The 26,029-nt window shown below is 41.6% G+C and overlaps 1 protein-coding gene across 1 annotated transcript in view; it reads left to right on the top strand.

Annotated features, from left to right (window-relative positions):
- Nucleotides 1-26,029, top strand: part of TOP1 (DNA topoisomerase I) — a 67,269-nt gene that overhangs the window by 4,766 nt on the left and 36,474 nt on the right. Inside the window, exon 3 of the mRNA XM_083873095.1 lies at nt 24,265-24,367. Coding sequence (XP_083729221.1) covers nt 24,265-24,367 — 103 coding nt within the window. The remainder of the gene's footprint in view (nt 1-24,264; nt 24,368-26,029) is intronic.

The raw sequence follows: 26,029 nt of genomic DNA, 5'->3' as shown, positions 1-26,029 counted from the left end.
AGGAAGCGTGAAGGCACTGCCTGTGCTCTGTGTGTATGTGACATGTCAGGGAGAAACTGTCTTTTAAGTTCCCTGGGAACACGTCTCACGAATGCTTTAAATGTCAAACGTTTGGCAAGGGATCCAAAGTACAAAAGGTAGTTAATGGTATTTAGGTGCAGATTGATATCTCTGCTGAAAATTTCCTTTGCCTTTTCTGTGATACATGGAGATGTAGCTTGTTCCAGAAGAATGTAGCTTGTTCCTTCCTTGCATGGCTCCCTGCCTTCACTCCAGACTGCAGTGCTGGTGGTGAGCCTGCATTGTGGGAAGTGCTGCCCACAGCCTCAGAACAATACTTGGGTAGTTTTAAGTCTGCAACCACTTAGTTGTTTGTTGTTTTTTTGGGTTTTTTTTATTTATTTCAGAAGTGTTTTACATAAGACGCCAATCTCTGCAAAATTTCTTCATTTTGTTTTTGCATTGATTTTCAATATGTTCACAGCAATCCCTCGCAGGGCTTGTTAGGATATGACAGCGTATGGGAATCTTCAGATTGTGATAGGTGAGAGTACTCTGAAGTAAATTTATCATTCATGACACTTCTCAGAAATGTAAATAAACATATTGTTGGTAAGCTGCTCTTCACTACCATGTGCTGCATAAGTTGCATCTATTTTCCCCAGCAGAAGCCTCAGAAGGGCTTTGCTAAAGACCTTGAGGTCTGTTGTGTTAATTGTTCTGACACATTCAGCATTTAGGTTAAAACTTAATGGGTGTCTGGTGGGAGTGGGGAGTTGAGTGCATTTCTGGGAGCTGCAGCCAACTTGTGTTTTTGTTAAAACTCAGCAGAATTACTTAAATGTGCTGGAAGATGTGTTTTGGGGGTTAATGGCCCGTGTGTTTCTTCCTCCTAGCAGGTTTTCTTAAGATGTTTTTCCTTTTACTCCAGTGTTAAGCACTCTCAGTTATTAATCTGTTATCAGGGCTTCTTTGTTTACTTTGTAAAACATGAAAAAATTTGAACCAGGAGACCTGTGTAAAAGTGTGCTTTTTTTACATGGCTTCATGTAAATTAGACACACAGCTCATAAACGTGATCAAGCACAAATCAGATTTAATTTCATTTACAACTGTGACTTCAGATATTCGTTAGATAGTTCATTGAATTCCAACCTCCTGAGTTGCACTGTCAGCAGAAACTGCAATAATATGTAATTATAGCAAGTACTTAACATCTCATTGACTCAAATTCCTCTGTTAATGATTTCACTGGATTCCTGTTAAAGTAATACCTGCTGAAATAGCACAAGCCACTGCCCTCTTAGAGGGAGGCTCCAGGTCAGATTCTTCCTGATGTTGTAAATTGCTGTAGTTCTGCTAAAATCAGTGGAGCACTGACAGTGTATCTGTTTTTTTTTTGTTACTGGACTGGCTTTAATGTCACAGTGACTATTTAAGAGAAATACAATTTAACCTAGGAAATCATTGCGGATTTTTTTTTTTCCTGTGGCTTTTCAAGATGGGACAGTTTCTCTTTCAAGTCTGCTTGAGCTGGTTGTGCTGATACAGTTTCTCATATCATTGTAGGACATGTAGTCATTCACAAATATTTATTGGCTTATTAAATTTCATTGGTTTGTGGCTTCCAATTTTATAGATACTGCTCCCCATTTTATAGAAAACCTCACACTCTGAAACATGGGAGCAAAATCTATTTAGTGTTATGTATTCTGCTTCTGCCTGGCTTTTTGAAGGTCTATCTTAGCTTTCCAAATCTGAGAGAAGACATTTGATATAGAGATCAATGTTTATCACCTTGCTGTCCTGGGCCTGTCCCTTTTGACAGAGCATATGACACATCTGCCTGTACCTTCTCCCTGCAGGACTCTTTGTCCTGGGCTGTTCAGCACTGTCAGTGTTTAAATGTGGATCACCTTTACATTTCAGAATGATTCCTGTGGGTAAGGGAATGGGAGAAGGGTATGGACTTGCTGTGGTTTCAGCAGTGAGTTTGTTGCTGTTCTGCTCTTGTGGAAAAAAAACCAGTAGAAAATAAATTTAAAAGCCAGTTCATAGCTGTGGTAGGATTATTCCTTTTAAACAGTGTTCCCAGTTACTGCTGTCCTTACTCTGCCAGTAGCTGCCTGCTCCAGGGAGTTCCTCTGTGTGCTCTGGTGGCTTCCACTGTCCATCAGTGGTTGAACACTGGAATTACTACAGCATGGAAGGGCTGTTCCAGGCAGAGCAGAGAGAGCCTGTTCTGCTGCAGGCTCCTGCTATTTCCCAGCTCAGCTGAACACGTTGTAGTAGTGGTTTCCCGGTGTGTATGAGACTACAGTATTTTTAGCGCAGCGTTTGTGCAAAATGTCCTGGCTGACATAAATGCTAAATAGTTCCAGTAGATTTAATGAGGTTTATAGTTGGAAATATTTTCATCTTGAATGCTTGCCTTTTAAACTAATGATGTTAGTGAATTGATCTTAGTCAATCTTGTGGTGTCACAGGGAGAGTTAGGACATTTGGAAAATGATGTGAAAAGAAAGAGTGAAGTTAATTTTGGATTCTTGTGACCTGCATGGTGCAAGGAGGATTAAAAAATTGGTTTTGGCTTCAGAAATATGAGCATACCTGCATGTTTTCAAGTGGAAATTTGGGTTCTAAATTTGACTTCTGTAGCTGCTCAGCTGATGAACAAGTGAGAGCTCCAGAGTTGAGAATGAAAGTGGAGAATATGGAGAAATTTGTTCTTTGGTAACATGTACTTGGCATCAATGATTCTCAGACTTCTTTAAGATGAAGTTAGGATTTTTTAAAATTCCTGTCTGTGTTAGCAGGAGCGATGGCAGGAAATAGAGTTTTGTGCCAGTCCTTGCAACAAACAGTAATCTGGGAGATCCTCCAACACAACTGGTGGAGATCAGACTTGATGCTTTTGGAGACGTGGGAGACCTTGGCAATTAGTTTTCTATTAATACTAATGATAGAGATGGAGTTCTGTAATGAGGGAAGATGAGTAGGAGAGGGACAGAGGTTCAAGTAAGAACTGCCTCACAAATTTTCTAGTGTTGTCACAGAGTTCTGGTGATGTTTTCCGTCATCTCAAGGCCAGTATCTCTGCTAGAATAAAATATTCTACTGCTGCTTCACCCTGGGGAAGTTCCCCTTGTTTCATGGCTGTTGCTTGAATCTCAACAGCTTTCTCTCAGAGGAGGGTGCAGCAGTTGTTCAGTTTGGGAGAGTGACTTGCACGGACAGCTGCTCTGGGTTTGGGGTCTGCCTGTTCCCAACAATAAGGAGTCCCAAGGACGGGCAGCAGTGGACATGCCTTACCCCTGTCTTGGGAGGCTTTGGGGGCTGGAAAATGTCTGAACTGCTTATCTTGATGGGATGGGGGCAGTGCAGGCTCATTGGAGGCACAGCAGGAAAGTTAGTGTAGGTGCTTGTCACTCAGCCTCAGCAGACAGTGTGTCCTCAAGAGAAACACCCTGCATCTGCACCTGGAGTACCTAAATCCCTTTCTGAGTTTGATGGTATTGAGTTCTGAAATTGAGATGAAGGCAGGGTAAAGAGGGACAGCATCAGACCTTCAGGAAATGGTTTTAATTGGAAGCTCCTGTCAGTCTCAAGGAGACAAAAGTTGCTTCCCACAGAGCTTCCGATCAGTAGATGTTTTTGGATTCCTTATCAATATTTTTGACGTGAGTGTATTTGTTCATGTTCACAAGCTTGCCATATGCTTTGTGCAGTTGTGAGCTGTGTGGGTGTCCCTGTATGTATTTTTATCTTATACCTTCGTCAGAGAAGGAGCTTTTTAGGGAGTGTTAGCAAGACAATGGTTCCTCCTCTATCAGTATCACAGAATGGTGAGCCTCTTGATGCCCATCAAAAGATGGAGATTTTCCTTAATAATTCTGCCTGGTGTAGACATGTTATGGACAGATGGACATTCATGGAATTCAGCTTTGCAGCAGAGTAGTTCTGCAGCTGCCTGTATCTTTCCATCACTGGAGAGAGATTGATTTCTGCCTCAGGAAAGCTTGGAGTGTACTTGTAGCTTCACTAAAATGTTCTGATCAGTCTATGTAACTCATTTTTGGCTGTGTCCATTAAACACATGTTCCATGGTGGGCATCTGCTTGTGTCCTGGTTTTGGGTGGGATAGAGTTAAGTTTCTTCATAGTAGCTGGTACAGTGCTGTGCTTTTGGATTTAGTATGAGAGCTGATAACACACTGATGTTTTAGTTGTTTGGACAACTAGCTAAGTGCCTGCTTGGTTTCATCAGCTGCAGTGTACAGCTGACAGTCTCTTTCTCACACGCAGCATTCAGCACATAGTGCAGCTTTATTTGGGGGAGAAATACTCTTACGTTCTCAATGAAGGCATAGTTTGAGTTCTTCAAGATGTCCATTTTTCTTCCATAATGTTATTTTTTAATGATTTTCTAAAAATAAAACCCTTGTGGCTTTTATTCCTTGTTGCTCATTTTGTAATCCCAGTCATTGATTGGCATAGTGTTACTAATTTTTGCAGCCAGCATCCAGGACCTCAGTAGTTGAATATTTTGCTGTGTTTAAGAATAAATGAAAAGAGGAAATAAAGTATGAGATCTGGTCTTGAGCATGCCTAAACTGCATACAGCTTTTCTGTCTAAAACCCACTGTTTGGCTGCCCTGAAATAAGTTTTACCAAATGCTTTAGAATTTCTGAAGTGTTAGGTGCACTGTACTACTCAGTATATGCAGCAGGAAATTGAAAGTTATCTTGTTTCCATTCAAATGTCTTGTCAGTTTGGTGCAGCTAGATGTGTGGCAGTGTCTAAAGGGAATAATTTTAAGAATTTTGAAGAATAATTTTTTTGGACATTGGCCAGAGACGTGGCTTCATAGTTAAAAGTCAAGAAAGTAATTCCTAGGGATGGAGCAATCCCCAAGTGCAGATAGCTTTTTAATTTTTTCCTGGCATTTGTCACATACTCTGCTCTATTGCCTAACACAGCTTCTGACATACGAGATCATGAACTTAGAGAGTGTCATCCAGAACATTTTTTCTTTCATTTGTCACTTCTGTACACATTTTCAGTTGAACATTGCAGCAGCTTTTCCTGTGTATGTAACATGGAATAGATGACCTGTACTTTAGGGCCAGGGCAATGCACTTTAGTTGAACTTTTTATTGATGGCAATATTTTACTACTCAAGGCTTATCCTGGTATTTGAACGAGGGCCAGACTTGTCAAAACAGCTGCTCCTCTTCCTCTGAGGTTGCATTTTCTTGCTTTGCAGAGGTGACTTATAAAGACCTTTCAGGAGAGAAGTTGTTTCAGTGTTTTTTCCCCCTTTGAACTGTAGTGTCTGTTGGAGATTTTTTAGTAGCTGGAGGTAGAGTTGAGAAATGTGATCTTCTAACTAAAAGACAGAGATTTCTGGAGTTAAGGTTTAAGCAAACTTGGTATTTTTGTGGTCTGTAAGCAGAGTTTTAGGAGGAGAAAAGTGGAGATAGTGGCAGGAGACACACCCTGTTACATACAGTCTCTTTGGAGACATGATAACCAGGTGGGAAGGCTCTTCCTTCATCTACTCTGCAGCAGGTGCAAGTGGATGGAGTTTGTGCTGTCCTTAGGGAGATTAGTAGCTGATAGGTTGGCAATTCTTACTGCAGCTTCTGGTTTGGTGCTGCCTTGCCAGCTGTCAGCCTGTCTGGAGTGCTTGGTGCTCTGCTCAGGACATGAGGGTGAAGGGTTGAATGTGAAGAGAGACTCTTGAAGCTGAAGGCAGGAAGCACCGGGAAGGGACAGTTTGTTACTCATGGGTGCTGTGTCTGGGTTTAAGGTCCTTTGTGCTGTACACTGTTATCTTGTCCTAAGGCCATAGTGGGGAAAGAGGGAGTACTATGCTCTTCTCAGAGCTGGAGAAACCAGAGCATAGTGGGAGTGATTTTTTCCAGCACAGAAATAGACGTAAAGCTGTCTGGCTAGGGCTGAGATTCAGTTCCATCTCGGACATTTGCTTCTGACTTTTAATTCCTTCTGCAGCTTGAGACTGAGGCGCTTACCAAAGGGCTGCACAAAGAAAAAAAAAAAAAAAAAAAAACAACTTCTGCAGTTTTAGCATGTTGTTATATGCAAATCTCATCTCAGGAGCTAAGGTGGGCATTTTTTTCTGTGGTACTATCTTATTTCACAAATACTTATGATGCAATGCAAATTAGAAATGTTGTGTGGAGGGTTCTGCAATTAGTGAAATCACTGGATTTGCAGTAGGGGGACAGTGTCTTCCAGGTACATCAATCTCTTGCACCATACAGGCCACCTTGCTAGGGATGTCTCCTAACTGGGCCTGGAGCAGTAGGAAGAGCAAATTATGTCTTCTCCCAGATTGTGAATGCTGGTGAGTGTGTGAGTAAGATCAGTTTTTGGAAAGATAAAATAGCTGGGATGGGCAGGTACTGGTTTAAACTTGCCTTAGGAAGGCACCTTACAAGTTAGACAAGCACTCTCCAGTTTAATCCAGCCTTTTGGGAAACAAGAAGCTGGAGTTCTTTGGAGATCCTTGTGAAGGGGATGATTCATTGCAACACAAGCAGCATGTACAAAATGGAGGGATGGAGTAGAGCTAGTGACGTACTCTGAGGTTTGTTCTCTAGAGTTAATGACCACCAGATGGGGAATAAAAGGCTGCCTGCTTTTCTTTTGAGGACTGGGAATGTCATTGAGGCTGTTAAAATGTGCTGTATCTGTGGTAATGCTGCTTGTGCACAGCAAACCCTTTGATGTGTGGATCAGACTTAGCTTTCCTTGCTGGTGTTTCCCCTCAACACTTGGGTTTTAGCAGTGGTTTGGCTGAAGATGAGATTCTTGCAGTGTGGTTTACAGTGCACCTCAGGGATACAGAGCAAAAGTCTTGGAGTACTTTCTGCAGTAGAAAACCTGAGGTGCAAGGTTGTGTTCCCATGCATAGTGTAAATGGCCAGACACCCAGGGGCAGTAGGTTCATGTGGACAGAAATGCAGTGCAAGATGAGCGAGATGAGCTCATAACAACAGTGACCTTGATTAACTTCTGCAATGTTACCTAATCCCTCTGTAGGTGTCATCTCCATCCATCTTTGCAGTAAGCAAGCACTGGCACAAATCAGAGTCTGAATGTCAATGTCAATGCTGTTAACTCTGATACTCACAAGTTGTCATCCCAGAAGTGTGTAGGTGTTCGGGTTGCTTTGTCTTGCTCCATCAGATGGGACATCTCTCCAGCTGTCCAGGATACCTTTGGACATGAATGTGGAGAACATTTGCATATTTTAAGAGCCTTTTACCATTGCCATCTCCTATCCTCTTGCCTTCTTCTTACTCCAAAACCTGGAATACTGTCAGAGGAGCCATCATCTTGTCTAAATCCTGTTATCATAACTGTATATGTCACCTGCACTTCATTAGGGAGCATAAGCAGGCTGTCCTTGAAATACCTGTTTTTATGAGTAGACAGTCTTCTAATTTAAAATATGCTGCTCTCTGGATTTTGGTAGCTGTCATAAACAATGTCTTTCTTTTATCATCAAGTGGGCTTATTCAGCATCGCCTGTGTCTAAAGGAAGCTGCTTTCTGGGTTTTAGGCTGTTATAATCGTATAGATATAAAAAGTACAGCTTGGCCCTTGGTGCTCTGTGCTTGGCAGCTTTAGTTGTCAGCATGAGGTCTTGGGAGAGCCCAGCACAGTGTAGTTTTATTTGCCCCAGTCTGTAGCTTGTAGTAGATGGAGTCTGCAGCTGGCAATAAGATGGCCATCCCAGTAATTTAATTCTTAAATTGAATCCTGGGCAAAAGGCAGAAGCAGTTGAATTGGCAAGTGTATCATTTTCTTATTTCACAAGTGAGGGTGTAAAGCTGTTGTTCTGGAAGCACTGCTTTCTGTCTAACACATTTTCCTCTTCCTTCCTGTCCAGCCCTGTTGTTGTGACTTCTGTCCACTGATGCATAATCGTCAGTTTATGGTTTTGTTCCACATCACTGTCAAAACATGAGCTTGTCTGTGCACAGCAAACATAAATTTATGTTTGAACCATAGCCTGAGTTAAAATTCTCCTTCCCTGTGTTCATGAGTGGGCCTCTCCTGCGACACTCATCCTGGGCAATATTTGCCTCTTTGGGGAATCTGATAGATTTCTCTTCAAAGCTGCCAGTGTTGTGTTTGCATACCAGCTGAACCTGGTCTGTGTGCACTTCAGCAAGCTGGGTACACGGTGCTGACAGCAGGGATAGCGAGTTCAGCAGGGCCACTGCATCTCCCAGGAGCTAATCTGTGCCTGGGCTGTGCCCATCGCTGCTCAGTGTGCTCAGAGAGAATGAGAAACAATGCTGACACCAGGGCCACGTTTCTGAGGGATCGGGAGCTTGGCTAAGCCTTTGTGTGCTGAAGTTAGGGTGTATTTTTAAATTGTTTCCTTTGTAGGGAGTAAAGCTGTGGAGCATTGTTTTGTGAAATAAGTCCCCTGTAGCTGTATTTCACAATAACGTGAAACAGTGTTCAAAACAGATGTGAGCTTCATTTATTAAGGGCAGAATTAGTTTGGTTTTAATTTAAGTTCTTGTGTTTTATCTCCCTTTTTGTAAATACCCCATCCATTCATACTAGCACAGGAGCCTCATGCTCAGATTCTAATCCAGAGTAAGAAAACTTGAATTCCAAAGGGAATCTGTTAGTGTGTGATTTTTTTTTTTTTTCTAAGATGAATTTTTATATTGTCTTTTTTTTGTGTGTGTTAACATTTTAATCTCAAGAGAGCTCTGGAATTAGTCTTTGGCAATTAGCTCCATAGGTAACCAGAGTAAAACATGCCTTGACTTTAATTGTTTTTCCCCAGTACTAAGAGAAGTATTTTAAAATTATTGTAGTACATGGACTACAAACAAGTGTAACGGTAATTTTTATCATAGTAGCTCCAGAGGCTGCACAAGTAAGTTTTCCACTGGTTTTCAGTTCAGGAAAGATGTAGTGTTTAGAAGGGCTTTCTTCTAAGCATCCATAAAGTGTTTGAAGGCTCAAGAATTAATGCAGATTTGTGTCATTTCTAGGTTTGTCACAGGTCTGTTATTTCCAGTTCTGAGGGTGGTGTCATCTGTTCAGCAAGTGTCAGGGACACTTGTTCAGTTCCTCATCCTGTAAGGTCGAGCTCGTTCTTAAATCTTAACTGTCTCTTCCCCATCACTGCCAGGTATTCTTACAGTGTGTGTGTGTGTGTACTACTAGGTGGTGTGGTTAGTAGTGCTAACTACAGGTGTGTGATTTCCCAGATCCTGCTGTCTGAATGGGTTTAGTTACACTCAGATCAAATTACTTGGGGAGATTGGTATTTCAAAAAAGCACAGGCTTAGGTTGTCAGGCATCTTTGTACAGCAATAGTCAGAAGATGTTCCCTCCCTGTAGGGCACTGCAGTTTTCCATTGCACTTAATCCACCCAGAATTACCTTTGGACATCAGATGTGCACATCGTTTGTAAAACACTCTCTTATAGAACAGATGCTGGGTTTGACCTTGACTGTACGCTTTTCATAGTAGCAAAGTTAGGTAGTTTGGGTTTTGTTTGGCATTTTTTAAGCATATCTTGCTTGGTATTAGCAAATCGCCTCCTTGTTTTACTTGTCTGTGCTTATTGCTTTCACTTCAAAAGGAAAATTGCAGTTTCTGTATCAGGGTAGCTATCTTACTGTGAAGTACGGCAGGATTCCACTACTTGTCACAGTGACTGCAGTGACAAAAAGTGCCTTGTTTTATGTTTTGATCTCAAGTAACTCATGCTCTAAAGTCTCTTGTTGTGAAAACCCAATTCTGAACAGTTTCTCCCCTTGAGCAGAGACTGCTGCATTGCTTTACCTCGTAGAGACACAAACATGTCCTTAGGAAACCAGTTTGAACTTACATTGTATCCAACAAATTTGGGGTATTTAGCACAGCATTACCAGAAGAAAAGTAGTCCTGTTACAAGCTGTTACTTAATTCTCAGTTTTATTAAACCTCTTTCTTCAGGAGTATCTTCATCTCTTGGAGCAGCTACTTAGTTTTGAGAGTGGCTTGTGAAGTTAAGCATCTCATGTTGTTTGCCAATTTTCAGTATAGGTTATTCACAATTTTTCTTTCTTCTGGTATTAGGACTACTTGTCATGTAGTTTTTCTCCACTTAGGCACTCTGTTTGGTATTCCACAGCCCATTAATGAAAGCAGAAGGCTCCAGGCTTTCACTGTGGGAACCTTTTTACATCTGATAGGATCAAGTAAAAGGTGATCACAGGTTGCAGTTGTGACCACAGGAAAAGAGTGAATTTTCCCTGGTCTGCTGGAGACTGGAGTATAGGAAATAAGATAATTGCTGGTTCAAAAATAACATGCTACACTTTAAAACTTGCAGAATAATGTTGCTGAAATGCATGGAAACTCAAACAGATTAAATGTATTCGGGTATTTTAGTTTCAGAAATTGCTGTGGCTGCTGTGCACCCCTGAGTAAAGCTGAACTTGCTCAGAGGAGAGCGAGCCTTGCTCTCTGCTGGATACCTGGATAGTGCTCTCACTCCCAGATGTGGTTTTGTCTAGCACAGACTTGAAATACTTGGTAGATCAGGATAGGAGGGAATGATGCAGCTGCTGCTCTGGGCTCTTTGTGTAAGAGAAACTGCTAAATCAGCTGGAGTGGCTGCATCTTCCACGCTAGTATTAGTCTTTCATGTAAAATTGATAATAAATTTTAATAAATGTATTGATTTAATTTTGACTCTAGTAAGAATTATAATAACTTTAAAAAAAAGTCTCAACATATATAAAACTGGCAGCCAAGAAACTTCAAAATATTTCATAGCATTACAGCTGAATCATTCAGGAATAAATTATGAGACTGTAAATAGTATTAGATGTTCATCTTGTTTCCTTTGCCTATTTCTGCTGTCAGATAATCAAAGTGAAATAAATATTTCCTAATGCATTGGAATACCCCTGAAAATAAGATGTATAACTTGGGTTTCTCACTTTAGGTTATATTAAAGAAAAATAACAAAGCTTTGAATCTTAATGGTCACTTCTGTAGTAATCATAGTTTTTCAAGCATGTTTCTATCCCTCTCACCAGCCAACCTTTTAAAATATCAGGCTCCATGTTCTGAAAACTAAAAAGTAGAGAATGTGGTTATGTTGCAGTAGCTGTAAAGCAGAAGCTCTGATATGATGGGAGCCTTTAGCTAAGCACTTGGAATGTGAAGTGTAGTGATAAATGAACTTTTGATGGCACTCTGCACCTGCAACCTATTTCCTCTGGTTTAAACAGCTCATTTAGTGACTGTGGTAGTAGAGGGCATTTGAAAGCTAAAAAGAAAAAGCTGTTTCCACACCTTGTTATTTCTGCATAGCAAAGAAAGGACTACTGCTCTTTAAATTGAGGCACAAGGTAACCAGAGTTGTTTCAGTTCAGTTTTTGAGGACTAGGCTTGCTTTCTTTTAGATGGGAAACAAATTACATAAACATTTCCTCCCTTTCGTGTCTTATTCAAGGCAGATTTGAGTTTTTCGTGGGGTGGAATCTGAAAATGTTGGCTGTGTGTTCCATGAAGTGATGCCAGCTATTAGTTTAAAAAAAAAAGAGGAAAAAATAAACAAACCCCAGCAAACAAAACCCAACCAAAAAAATCCTCACCAAACTAATAATACATTGCATGGAGTTTTTTAATTGAAGAAGTTAGGAGTGTATCATGCATAATAATGTAGCCACAGCCTTTTATCCTGTGTCAATAGGTTATGTTTTATATTCAGGTATTTGTAGTGATGTGATGTAACAGTTGTCAACTAGTGAGATTTGGCCTGGATTTAACACAATAAACAGATTACAGCTGCATGAAGAGATTAAAATCAGTGACTTAAAGTAACATTTTGTAAATTGAAGACTTCTAATGGAATTTAATGCACCATATCTAGGAGCTGTACTTATTAAAATATTGCAATCATAGTGTTACTTTAAAACTACTGTGTCCTACACTGCTCTGCTGATCCTTTTTTCTGCGGGCTCCTTCCTTTCCTTCAGGGGACTCTGGAGTACAGAAGTGCAGAAATCTCAACTGTCATTAAACGTTTACTTTTTGTTTACTTTCTTGTGTGTTTTAGCTGGAATCAGATTTCTTCTTGTATGCTAATTGTGGTAAAATCCCCTTAAGGCAGGGGAATTGCATTCCCTCCCTTGACTTGAGAATGGACTTGTGGCAAGGCAGACTGATAAAATGCTTCTAGACACTGCTGGAATTGGCCCCTTGTGGGTGAGTGATCAATTAGCTCACCCACAATGGGGACAGAGGTGAAATCGGGCTGTGTCCATCCAGTGCAGCTCGACACTTTAAAGGAATCATTGTAGATATGAGGGGGGGAAAAAAATGCAAAACAAAACCCAACAAAAAAACCCTATCTGGGATCAGTGTGGGAGTTGCTCCTACAGTGAGGAACCAGCTGAAGTGTAATAAAAATAAGTTCTCAGTCTTTTGAAACAAACTTCTTCTAAGACTTTGGCCATGCTACCCCATCAATTCAGCTTAATAGGAATTAAACAGTAGTAGGAGAATAATCTGACTCCAGTGCATAAAGCAGTGGTATTGCTTGGCAGAGGTGATTTAAAGCTTCTACCAGCCACTTTTTTTTTTTGTCTTGTGCATTCAGTTTACACTGTAAAGCAGAGTATTGCAGAGGCTTGTTCCCAAGGGTGCTGCCTCTTAAGGCTTTCCTCCCTGCAGCGAGCAGGAGACCAGCACTGGCCAAAGCCACGCGGAGTCGTCAAGGGATGGTTCATAAAAGGCTTTGAGCAAATGCCATTAGAGCCTCTCCCTGAGGACGCTGAGCGTGTACCACTCCCATGTGTATAAACTGTGTGATCCTGGCTGCAGACACAGGCTGGGCATCCACTGCTGCAGGAGAGGCAGTTCAATGAGATTGCTTTTTTTTTTCCCCCCTGATTTGTTAGATTTTTCCTTGGGGGGAGCCCTTGTTCTGGGTTAAACCCAGGACAGTCAAACACACCAGCCCTGTCCTTGTGTGGTGTTGGTGTGAATACAGGCTCTGTGTGAGCTGCTCTTGGGACATCACTCTTGTGCTAAGGAGGTGTCAGCATTTCAGGTAGTCTTTACAAAAAACTTCTTTTCCATGAGTCCGAATACAGTAGTGATTTACACAGTCAGCAAGAGAAAATGTTTTTCTAGTTGACATCATCACAGGGTAATGTAATTACTCCTGACAACACAGCAGTTTTCTTGTAATCTACTACAGTTTTTAAACTTAGACCTCAAAATAATATCAACCTATTTTTTAAATATGGCCAAAGCCTCTGTTATCATCTCTAAGGACTATGATTTGTTGTTGTCTGCCCCTGTTTCCTCCTGGTTCACCTTGTAAGTTTGCTTGCAGTAATCAGCTGTTGCCTTTGCACCACAAATTGTGCTGTTTGCACCTTTCCAGTCTAATGATGGTGTAAAGAGCATTTGGAGGCGGAAAGAGCTTGAGCTGGGGGCACTGACTCAGTCTGCGGATGGTGTACAGAACATGAGGTTCTCGTGTCTGCAGTGCGAAGTTGTGACAGATTGCACCAAGAGTCTCTTTGCTCTTGACCCAATCTATTGAAGTAACTCTCAGGGCTGTTCCTGGGATAATTCTTTGCCAAAAATCTCCCAAAGGTGATTCAGCTCTTGCCTACCTTTGTCTGCAGTGAAGCAGCAGCACTGTCCCTGCATGCTGTGCTGGAGGTCTGGGCTTGATTCTTGTGCTGCAGCTAAACACTGGCTCAGGTTCTCTGAGCTTGGAAGCAACCAAAGAATTAAAGTGCCTCTGGTGTATGTGCACTTGGTGTTTCAGTCCCCTTGGTTTGCACGTCCTTCCTGAGAAGGGATTGAAGAAAAGTAATGGGCTGTCCCCAGAATTCTGCAGCCCAAATGGTTCACCAAGAGCTCCTAAAGGAAAAGATTCCTGCAAACCAGAAAAATAAGGGTTAATGAAATAAGGGGTTTGCTTTAGATAATGTTGAAGTAAGGGATAGGTTATCTCCTGCAGTCCCTGATAGCTCCGAAGTCTAAACAGGGCTGTAAATGTTGGCATTGCCCTGTTTGCTCGCCTTCTGCCCTGGTTCTCCAGAGCTGAGTGTCCCTGGCTCTGTCTCCTCAGCGACTCGTGGGTGACCCTGGGCAGTTCTTTTTGTCTCTGTCTCCCGGCACTTCCATCCCTCGGTGTGGTGGGTACATCCCTCCCTTTGTCTCTTCCCAAGGAAAGGTTCTGTGTGACAGCACCGCGTGACAGTGTGTGTGCTAAGCTGTGGATCTGTGCTAAAGGTTGGTTTCTTTCTGACTGTGAAAACAGGATTAGTCCCCCTTGCATTATCTATTTGAATGCCTTAAAATTTTACCTTCTTTCATAATTTTAAGCTAGTTTTACACCCCTGGATGCCAGACTGGTTTGCGAACAGTTGTCCAGGCTTTCCTGGTGAGTCCGTCTGTCCTGCTGTGCCAGTTATGTTAACTATGTTTTGCGCAATAGGGAAGAAGCAGGGCAGAATTTGGAAAAGCCTGAGATTAGATGGTGTAGTAAAAGTTTTTAGTATTTGTAGATCTGAAATCCACAAGGAACCTGCTTTTAACAACTACTTTATCAAAACTTTTCCCCCCTCCTGTCAATTTGTGCTCAGCCACAGTCACTTTATGTACCTGTAAGTCCTTCAGGATCCCAGTCCTGTATATTTGTGTATTAGCAAATGGGGATACAGATGGAGCTGCGATAAGTGTAAGGCTTTTGAAACCTCAGAGGTAACTATGATCCAAATTGTCTCCTCTAGATCTGCTTGTGCTCTTTAGATCCCATTCTTGTTTCATCCCAGCCTCCTGATGTGTGGGCTATGGCTGTTAAATTGTGAGGCAAAAGTGTGTCTTAGTTTTGTTTCTTTTTAAAAGATGGACGTGCAGTGCAGAACTTTGTTTATTCATGTGGTTGTAGACTCATAAAGCAGTCGGAAAAAATTGCTGAAACCATTTCTACCCCAGTAAGGGAGGGCAAGGAACTCCAGTTCTGAATGGAGGAAGCAATGGAAAATAAGTACTTCCACTCACAAGAGTGTGGCCTTATAAGAATAAATATCACTAGAGACAAGAATGGGTTTGCTCTTGGTTCCTTAGGAGACTCTTCTGGACTCTGCTCTTCATGCCAACACAGCAGCATTTTAAGCTGTTCACTGACGTCGGTCACTTCTTGAAGTTTTAATTTGCTGTTCTGTTTTATTCTGCTTTGTTAGTGGCAACGGACTAATAGGTTTCAGTCTCTGACTTATTTATACAATTACAGGAGAATGTTTTACATCTTGGGAATCCCTGGAAACACGTGTTTCTGTTCACATGGAACTTTTTTGGTTTTGAATGCAAATAATGGATTGAAACTTCATTGTTGCCTCTCAGTCGGGAGCTCTTTGGCATGTGTAAGAAGCAGCTATTAATTTAGCCTTTCTGTACTGATCAAACATGTATTTTCATGCTTTATAAGGCTTCCTTGGACTTGTTCTTTGTGTAATATATTCTACTGCAATTTTACTTGAAGTGATTTTGTGCATTTGTTGCAACAACGAAGATCTGGTGTGGAACGGGCATATGTGAACATGCCACCTCTTTGAGAAGAGGTGAGGACAAGTCATTAAACTTGCTGCTTCTGTCTACACTATTAGTTGTTTTGTTGCAAGATGCCTGTAGTGTAAAAGTTTCTTAAGGTCAGCAGCCCTGTATGCCACACAGCTATCTCAATTACTTGAGCATTAATTACCACAGAGTATTAGCTACTTCCTCAGCAGGTGACAAAATGAGGTGCAGAGAAAATAAGCAATTAATCCAGTGTGGCTGAAAAAACCCTTGAAGAAGGGCTCAAAACATGTGCACTAAGAACATCTGTCCTCTTTCTGAAGAGGCTCTTACAGCATATCTTTCTTTACCTCCCGAGTCTCTTCAGACTGGGTGAGATTGATGAAATGCCAGCAGTGACATTTGCTTCAGGTTAACTTCATCTCCCAGAGGCTCCAGTCACACAAGATAGGAGTGATTGGTCAGGGTTTTTTCTGGCATCCTGAACATCTCCCTGATAAGCTTTTAGTATTTGGGGTATGGACAAGTGCACAGCCAGCATGGCCTGTCCTGTGGTCACCATGTGCTGCCCCTGTTAGCAGTGCTGTCATGTTGTTTTACCTCTCTTCCTTACATTGAAGTTGTCTTGAGGTTTCAGTGGAGCAAAAGGTGCGTTGATCTTGTTTTGCAGATGTTGTGTTTTAAACAATGTGTGATATCCTTGCTTGCATACTAAAACTGGAGCATAGGGGAACTTCTTGAGAAGTTGGTGGACTGAGAATGGGTGGAGACAATTCTCTATCCACATGTCTCTATTGTCCTGTGAAAATTCATCCAAGTCATTCCATTGGTTTCTTCTTTTCCCTGTATTCAAAAGCAAGGAATACTGGGCCTTCAAATGACAAGACTAATGAAGAATGCAGTGTCTGAGGGGGTCTGTCTTGTTCTGAAGCCAAGTTTCCCAGACAGGTCCTTTTAAGGAAAAAGACATAATTATCTGTCTGGTCCCGGAGTATCTTTTGCCTCGAGTAACTGCTGAAGTGTGGAAAGGGGTTGTGAGGTCATTGGTTTTACTCTGTTTCTATCAAAAGTTTTCAAGCTTTGGCAGAACTGATTACAGTGTGACGTGGTCAGTTCTGGCTCAGCCCAAAACAGGTTTTGTCTCAGAGTAAATATAGTCTGGGAAATGGATAGACTCAAATCTATTCAGTTGTGCTATATTCCTTCATTTGAGCCCTTAGAAAAAGTAAGAATGCTCTCTGGCAGAGTTGTACATTTAGTAATAAAGTTCCTGTCCTAGAAAGAAAAAACTGTTGAGTTGTTCTGCTGTACTTCTCCAGGCTCCCTTTTTGAGTTTTCACAACTTTTTTCTTCTATTTCTTGTAAGATTGGAAAATGAATGACTGCAGATCTAAACTTCATAGTAAAGACCTGCATTTTGTATTCCATTTGTGCTTAGTCACAGTTAGTTTAGTTGTTTTGCAGCAAACTATAAAACTCAGATTTTATCTGGTTTATGGAGGGAAACAGTCAAGTGTTGAAGTGTTAACATCCCTGAACTCCTACACCTGACCCAGTGAGGCACCTGAAGTGAAATAAGCTTCTGACAGCACAGTAACTTATTTCAGTGAAATTCAACTTCAAGAAGGGTTTTAAGGATTTAGAGTTCTGTAGCAATGTAGATTGTGGAGGTATCTTTATAAACACTGGTAAAAGGTTTTGTGTCAAGTTGCTTTTGGAATGGGTATCTTTGCCATTAAGTATGGCATTATGAAATGAGGAAGCAGAAGCCAGACAGTCTTGCTTCATTATCATTGTAAGTTCTTTCCTTTTTTTGACTGAAAACCCAGATCCCACTTCTGCTATTGAATTTCAGGCTTAGGTTATGGGAGACTCAAGTGGTGGTTTCACTGTTTCAGGCACTCTCATTTCAGTATTCCAAATGTTTTGCAGTGAGTTATTGCAGAAATAAACCAGCACAGCAAACAGACCTGCAATACTTTCTCAGGGTAAATGTTTTATGTGGATTCTGCAGTTGTGTAAATAGGGCCAGTAAGTGACATATCCAGTTTCACTTGGGAAGTTTATTTTAGATTACAGTTTTCTACTCTAGTGTATCATCCACAATACCATCATCTCTCTGAACAATGCCTTCTGGATATGTTTTTCTGCTCCTGACACGTGTAGCTGTGTAGAGAGGTTTTCCAGTTTCTGTACCTTTCATATGTACGCTTTGGTTTTCTTTGCCTTGCTTTACTGGGAGAGGTGTTGTCTCCCATACCTAGATGCAGTTCTGTTTTCTGCCCAGGAGCTTCTCTTCTCTCTTTCCTGGGCTACAGCAATGTCAATCCATTTAAATAAATTCCAGAAATGCTGTTTAATCAATTGCTAGAACACCATGACCATAACGTGACTTCCTCTAATTGCAATACAAATATTTTAGAAAAGTTTGAACCTCTTCCAGATTACTCATGTGGGATTATTGTACGTGGGTTTAAAATTTTTAAATCAGAACATGTAAAGTCAGATGGCTTGTCCAGAGTTAAAACCTGTTTAAGAGTGAGGATCCCTGTGCCTCAGACCATGCCATATGATGGTTTTTTCTGAGCCACACAGGGCCTGCAAATAGGATTTTTTAACTCTGCACCATGTTTGCTCTCTCAGGCAAGATTTATAAATTGACCAGCACCTCACAGAGTGACCTTTACACGTGGGATTACATTGCCTGTTTAGGTAATGTACTATAACCTCGTCACTATCTGTGTTAAAGATCTTGGATAATGACTGAATGTTACACTCCTCCTCTTGGCTGGTATCTGTGTATTGTAAAAGTTAGTGCAACACTAGACCGTTCTGGTCAGATGCCAAGGGCAAAAGTATTTGTTCTTTGCCAGGAACATGAATAATATTTTAGACACCTTGGACTACATTGACATGTTTGAACACTCATAACCCTTCCTGCCATCATTTCATCAACTAAACTGTGGTAATTTTAATAGTAGTCTTTATATACAAAATGTAAGAAATTAAAACTCTGAAAGTAATACGATTTGACAAAATAAATGGAAAGAAAACCTTGAAAGTAAGAAGCCTTCTTCTGATTAACTTCATTTTAGGATGAATGCTTAGAAGGAGAGGAGAGCCTACAGGGGAGGGAAAAAAGCATTTAAATTCTTTCATTTAGGCAGTAATAAAGAGACTGTAAGCTTTACTTATTATTGCATCACAGCCAGTGAGAAGACTTCAGCTTAACTACTAAAGAGGCTGCTGTGGAGTACCTGGCCTTACGTGAAGCTGGTGTTTCAACTGAGAAGGGACTGACCATTTCTCCAGGGACAGGAAGTTTTCGAACTTGACCAGCTTTTGAACCTAATCCAGTGTTAGAGTTACCTCTCTTTCAGCTGCATAATTTAGCAGTGGAACTGGAGAAGTCTTTAAGTCTTTCTTCTCCTTTCCAGTGAGGCTGAAAAGACCCTGCTGGTTTCATCTCTGCCAATAGCAGAGGGTTTCTTGCTCCTGCTTCAAGTTGAGGGCCAGGGAGAGCCCTGTACTCACACACACCAGTGATCCTGAAAGCCTTGAGAGCTCCTTTGCTTCTCTTGTAACGCACAACGTAACACTGAGGCACTGGATTTAACTCAGGCCAGAAATTTCAGCCACTCATCTGAAGTGTTACAGGAATAACAAGAAGTTCAAAATGTTGCGAACAAGATGGATTTTTCATGCTATGTCCTCAGATTTTGGGCACAGATTGCAATCCCAAGAGACCAGAAAGCTTAAATTACCTTTCTGGACATCAGTGTAGGGAAGTATTGAGATGATGCTTCAAACAGATTAAACTCAAGCACAGTCAGCATTAGAAGTATTTCTAGGACGAGGAGAAGAAATTGGGATGTTTCTGGAACCAGATGGAAAATACAAAAAGTCCTTGTCTGCAGAATCTAGTAAGACATTTTAAAGAACAAAGAAACCTCTCTGTAAGCAGGTTAATAAGCTATTCAAATTGAGCCCACAAAAACATAGAAGAAGGTGAACAGAAAGACAGCAAATCTGAAAGGCTAATATTTATCTGGAAAAGCTACTGTTGACCAGAAATTGAGGTTACCAGGTGTTAATTTGCTGCCTACCTCACTTAATTGGGGAAAAATTATAAGGAACCAGATTGTGCTCACACCTTTTTTCCTCAGTTCTTAAAAAAAAATTCTAGTGCAAAATGATAGAAGAGAAATGAAAGTGGGTGTTGGGATAAAATGGCATCTGTAGCATCTTGTATCATGTGCCAACACTACTCTCTTGACAGCTGTACTGATTTGGCATACAAGAGCTTACACCCCTCTCTGATTTCAGTATTTTATTAGAAAAGTTGCTGTCAAAACTGAAATACTAATGTAGGAAGTTGCTCAACTTCCCTTGATTCTGACAGGTGAGTAGTATTTTGGAAGGTGTGCAGAGACAGGTGTTGAGAAGTGGTTTTGAGGCAAATGAATTTGGCTCATAAATTAAAACATCACAGTCCCACATAATTGTTTTGTCACCAGACTAATTAAGGCAAGGGTTGTCCTTGTTGTGAAAGGGTTCTGCTCACCTCTGCCATCTGTTGGGACTCTTCCTCTCCAGGTGACAACTGCCTGCTGGAAGAGCCTTTCCTCCCCTTCATCCCTGTTCTTGCCATGCTGCAGTCGGAGATGCCTGACCTTTTAGAGCTCTGCTCCTGGATAAAGAGTAAAACTTCCCTGTTCCAGGCAGACATGTATACAAGTATTGCAAATAGGGTTATGACTCAGCCTTTCCCCGGGGACTCAGCGCTGGAGCGAAGGCGGAGCAGGGAACAACACAGAGCCACAGACCAAAAGTGCTTAGAATTTCCCATCCTTAAATCAGTGTCCTTGTAATCTAACAGAGTTAAAAGATGAATCAACCCTACAAAAATGCAGAGCTGCTCGTGATTTGTTGGAGGTACAGGGGGATGGCAGGAATAGTACAGGGACTGCGGTAATCTTTTGGAGACACACCAGGCTCAGCATTAACAGACAGAGATCCAGTGCCAGAGACATCAAGCTTTCTAGAACAGAAGAGATGCCAAAAGCTCTGTTTGGGTTAGAGGATACTGAAGGGAAAGCCTCAGGGGTAATGGATCCTTGCCCAGTGAGCATAACCCTGTCCCCGCTGTAACCTTGTGCTGAAGAGGGACTTTACATTTTCAGAAATATTTAAATGTCACATAAGCTTTTGGGGGTTTATACTTTTCTAACAGTAGATGATAGATTTTGCTAATGGTCTTGGAGAAGGAATAGTATTTATCTCCTTGTTTAGTGTTAGAGGGAACAGACATACTGAAAGACATAAAAGGCAGGAAACAAATCTGAATGTGTGATAATGTCAGAGCTCTTTCTGTAGCTGATGTGAGGCTGGACTTAGTCAACTACTAATCAGCTGCAAGCTGGGAGAGAGTTACTGGAGGCTGGAAGATTCTTCTAGGAATCAATATGCTAAATATATCGAGGAAGATGCATTACAGACAGGAACACTTCCCGCTGATTGCCTGTGTGCTGATGAGGCTTGGAGTGAGGTGGCCCCGTTCCCAGCCCAGTCATCTGTTGCCTGTGTGGTTCAGTTGGAGGTGATGCTGCACTGGTTCCTGGCAAGTGGGTACACAAATGGGAGTGAAATGGCTTAAACTTGTTTTCATGAACCATTGGCATGGACTCATAGATAAAGGCACTCTGGAACAAAGCATTTTTGTGTAGAATGCCAAAGAAAAGAATCCTGTGCTTTTTAATGACCCAGTCTCCTGAACTTCATCCAGCTCCACCCTCAACAAAAAAAGAAATACCAAGAGCTTTAATGCCTTTTCAGGACATACATCTGTCAGTTCAAGGCTATTTAATAAACTCTTTTGAAGTCTTGGTTCTTAACCTACCTCATGGCATTGTGTCAGAAAGCAACACCATGGAGTTTGAATTCTAGGCAAATATTCCAGAATAATTTAATCCTTGGGTGATATGCCTGGGAGGTAAACCTCCATGAAGTACTATGTTTAAAGCATTGTTCATAGTGAGAGATATCGGGTAGCTCTGCCTTGACATATTTTCACTTTTGATTTGAGGCCATGCACAGGACCATTGTTCCCCAGCCACTGTGGCCTTTGAGCCAGAATAGCTCTGTGGAAGACCTTCCTGTTAGCAGTGCTTTGGTAGACAGCAAAGGAAAGCTGTCTGGCAACAAATCCTAGCAAGCAGAGCTAGTTTAACTGGTCAAGCTTTTTTCCTTCCTTCCTGCAGTACCAGGCTTTAATTGTCTGAAAATACCAAATCATTGTAAGCAGAGCCAAGGGCTGAGGAAACAGATACCCAGCTCCAGCAGTTCTAAGGTATATTCCTGGAGCTGCTTCCCAAGAGTAAATATTAATTTCAGCTGTAAAGCACGAGTCATCTTCAAGGAAATCTAGTGATCAAGGTAAACTGCTGTGTTTTCTGCTTTTCTTGGTGATAAGTCATCGTGTGGCTCTTAGCTCTAAAGAGAATGGCACTGAGCACAGTCACACACGTTTTCCATTGATTGGTTGGTAGGAAAAATTGATTGTGTGTGTGCTATACAGTGACTGTACATAGCTCTGTGTACAGCATCACACTGGTTTCTCTCGCAATTTACCTATTCATCAAGTGTAAATAGCTGCTGTTTGCTGCAGCCAGGGCTGTGGGAATCAGTGAGTAAACCCTCTGTGGAATAAACCCCAGGCAGTTTGCAAACAGCCAGAGCTTCCAGCTCCTGGCTGAACTGAAGAATCACAAGTGTGAAACGCACTGCGAAAACATTTTTGCCAGTGAAATGTGTGTTGTCCTGGTGGGAAGAAGGGCTCAGAGAAATTGCTTCTCTGCAGTTCAGAGTGTGTGGGTGTCTGGTCCCCACACAGTTTGCTAGAGATGCCTGCAGACTCTGCCTGCTGCGAAAGAGATTTTGCTCTTTAGGTACTCGAAAACTCTTGGGTGCTTTGTGCTGTAACACCAAATGTTCCACATAACCTGCCACGTGCCTGTATATCAAAATATGACAGACTTAAGCCCTGTGATTTCAATGTGTGCACCAAAGCACTAGGACACATTGCTGAGTTCAGGGGGGTGGAGGAAAGATGCAGAAGGCAACTTGAAGGCTTGAATGTCAGTATTGCTGTGTTTGTCTTTCTGCAGGTGTCTAAAAGCAAACCCTGAAGTTATAGAAAGCAATAGGTTAAAATCATGTTCTGTGGGTATGTTTCTTCTAAATCCATTTGAATGTTTTGAGGTTTTAAGAGCTGGAGTCAGTTAAGGAGAGAAATGAATTTGTGGTGAAATAGTTGGAGTCAGGAGGATGAGGCTTATTCCTGGCTCTGCAGTACATTTCCCATGTGACTGTGAAAGTCACAAAATCTTTTTGTGGCAGTTTCCTATTCTTACTGCAGGGATAGGAGCCCTTTTAGAGGCATGCTAGCATCTTTACAGTTAATTAAGCATTAATACCTTACATCCAAGATCTCTGGTGGAAATTCTAGCACTGATGTGAAAAACAATTGCCAAAGTCAGCACAGCTTTTAGGTTTCCTGAAGAGCCTGCTTAATTTTGGTTACTTTGAGTAGCATGTTCAAAACAAAACCTGGGGGGAGTCTTTGGGTATTGCATATATTCCTCCCATCGCACTGACCTTGACTGTAAATGGCATTTTGAGGTGCTAGTTCAGTCTCAGCTCCTTTTTAATATCCTTGTAAAAAAACTGCTTGTAAATGCATTTATTTACAATTCAACTGTGTTGCTCTTTTTCTCTGCTGAATTCATTTCCTTGGTGCTTTAAAGGACTTCATTGTAGAGCACAGTTGTCACTGAGGATGGGAAGTGTCACTCAGAGTAGAAGCTGATAGCAATAAAATTACTGTGTTCCCATAGATCCACTTGAGTGCCAACTCCCATTTCTGACCTGTCACATAATTGGGACCAGCCCTGACCTGTGTAGGTGGGTGACCGCCAGCACAGCTCATTACAGCTGTCAGGTTGGATTTTCTTGGTGGGGCTCTTGTCGGAGGGAGGTAAATATGTCCTGCAGTAGAGAAGCAGGAGGAATCCTCCTTTTCACCCTTTCTTTTCCTTTTCTGCCATTAGTCCCCATTTTCCTTGTTTTCTGCCTTTCATGTTATGTACTGTTGGAGATAAGAATAAAATGGTTTTATTTCAGAGCAGGGAGAAGGGAAGGATGCTTTGTCAAAATTAAATACTTGTGGAAGTAAAAGTATTAAATTTTGGGATTCAACAGGCCTGATGCCTCAGCTTTATGCTTTGTTCCTGTATCCTTTCTGTGTATTCAGCATGAATGCTTGGGGGCATAGGAAGTCAGGCTGCCCATCTGCCAAATAAGGTTGAACTTGCTGTATCAATAGGTACCTAGTTAATGGAAGGGTTGCATTTCTTCAGGGTCTATAAAGCATTTAAAGGTCGTTGAACTGAAGACCATGTAAATGCAGCTGTTGCCAAGATGAATTAACTTGTGCTGCAGGAACAATGAATCCATTTAGGACCTCTGAAACCAAGACTTTTGTTACAAAATTTGAATCACAGAAATACTAGAACGCGGTGGGGGAAAATGCAGAGGTTCCCGAGGGAGGTGTGGAGATTTCCCCCAAATTAATTTCTTTTGTTTTGCCTCTCTGCTTACAGATTCTCACAAACACAAAGATAAACACAAAGACCGAGAACACCGGCACAAAGAGCACAAGAAGGACAAGGAAAAAGACCGGGAAAAGTCCAAGCACAGTAATAGGTGAGGAAAAAGTGGATGAAGTCTTTGTAGGCTAAAACACCATTGAATGTACAGTCTTACAAGAATTACTCTGATAATAAATGAGTATGGAATTGTTACATTTTGAGTGTGGTTTTTATAAGTGTAGGTGCTTTAAGCCTGATTTTTGTCGTTGCCTGCATTTCCATGTGGGTGGCTGAAGCTGTGCATCTTGCAAATGTGAGCTGATACTAATGTATAACCATTACTGTAGCTTAGTGTTAAAGGTGTAGAAAGCTAGCTCAGCCCCACCTTCATGCAGATTGATGGGTTTTGTTCGTAATCTTTTGTGTGTGGTTCCAGTTGTTTGTCAGAAATGTGTAGTTCTCTTCATGCTGGTATAAACCCCCACTGCTTTAGCACAGTGAGACCCTCACGTGGCTGCTAAGCCTTCTCATAATTAGAAGTGCCTGTAAAGCTGGTCCCCCAGAACCATGGTGGTGTCCTTGGCCTGTCACCGTAGTGGGTGAATATCTCAGCTGTGTGAGGCAGCACTGGGGAACTGCTGGGTTAGATGGATCCCAAAGGATTGTGTGCTGTTTTGTCCAGTGTGATTTATACTCTACACTGCCACTGGATGGGGAAGGTGTTTGATGTCAGTCACTTGCCGGGTCACCCACATTGATGTGATGACCTGTAGCTCTTAAGCTGCTGAATTCTTTAGTCCAGTTTCTCCCTGGCCTGGGCTGTGAGCTGCAGGAAGCTGCATGTGGAGGTCTGTGTGGTGATTTGGTATGGTGGAGAATGGGGCAAGTACACCACAGCTAGGATGTTACCCAGGGGAATTTTCCTTGTTGTAACTCCTGACACACAAGTGTTGTGGAGCCTAAATTGCCACCAAAACTTGCAAAAACTAGTTCCTGCAGGGAAAGTTTCTGGTATGACACTTGGTGAATGACAGATAGTGTTTGTGCTGTGGGCAAGCACAAGTGTATTAAGTAATTGCCATGCAATAGCACTGTCTAAAAAGTAACAAAATGTTTGTGTTAACAATGATTTCTATTAAAAAGAAGCACGAAAAGGAGGGAGTCTGTGCAGAGCAGTGGGTTTGTCTTGATGTGAATTTTCTGTGATCTTATGAGAAGTTACACAAGCCTACTGTTCCATAATGTGTCTTTGATGGGGAAAAAAACCCTAGGCCAAATAACTTGCATTTGCTGGCTCTCACAAGGGTGAAGTGCTTTGGGCATGTTCATTGCCTTTGTTCACACATCTATATTGCCTTGATTTCTAGTTTTCATTTTCCTGATCATCATGCACCCCAAAACTGACTGCCTCACATTTCCAAATCCTCATTGCTTCACTTCAAAAGCCATTCTCCTGAAATCTTAGCAGAGCGTATTCTTTTGTAAGGAGCAATGTAAGCACTGTCTTTAAATTCTCAAATTCATTAATGCTTCGAATCCATTTGTGTAGGAGTTGAAAATGGTCAGCATGTTTTTAACTGGAAGAACTAATTATGGCTCATAACTTGAAGCTGACTTTGCAAACAATAAATACCAAAGCAGTGGAAAGAAGACAGGATGGCCGTGATGTTTTGCGAGGTGTAGCTCAGGAGGTGATATGTAATCATGCCTTATCTTGAATGCTTCCTTCCTCCCTACCTTGTTGTCTTGAAATCCCTCTGGGAAAGGCATCATGTTT

The sequence above is a fragment of the Zosterops lateralis genome (genome assembly GCF_965231275.1).
Source record: "Zosterops lateralis genome assembly, chromosome: 16".
NCBI lineage: Eukaryota > Metazoa > Chordata > Aves > Passeriformes > Zosteropidae > Zosterops > Zosterops lateralis.
This window is presented reverse-complemented; position numbering and strand designations above follow the sequence as displayed.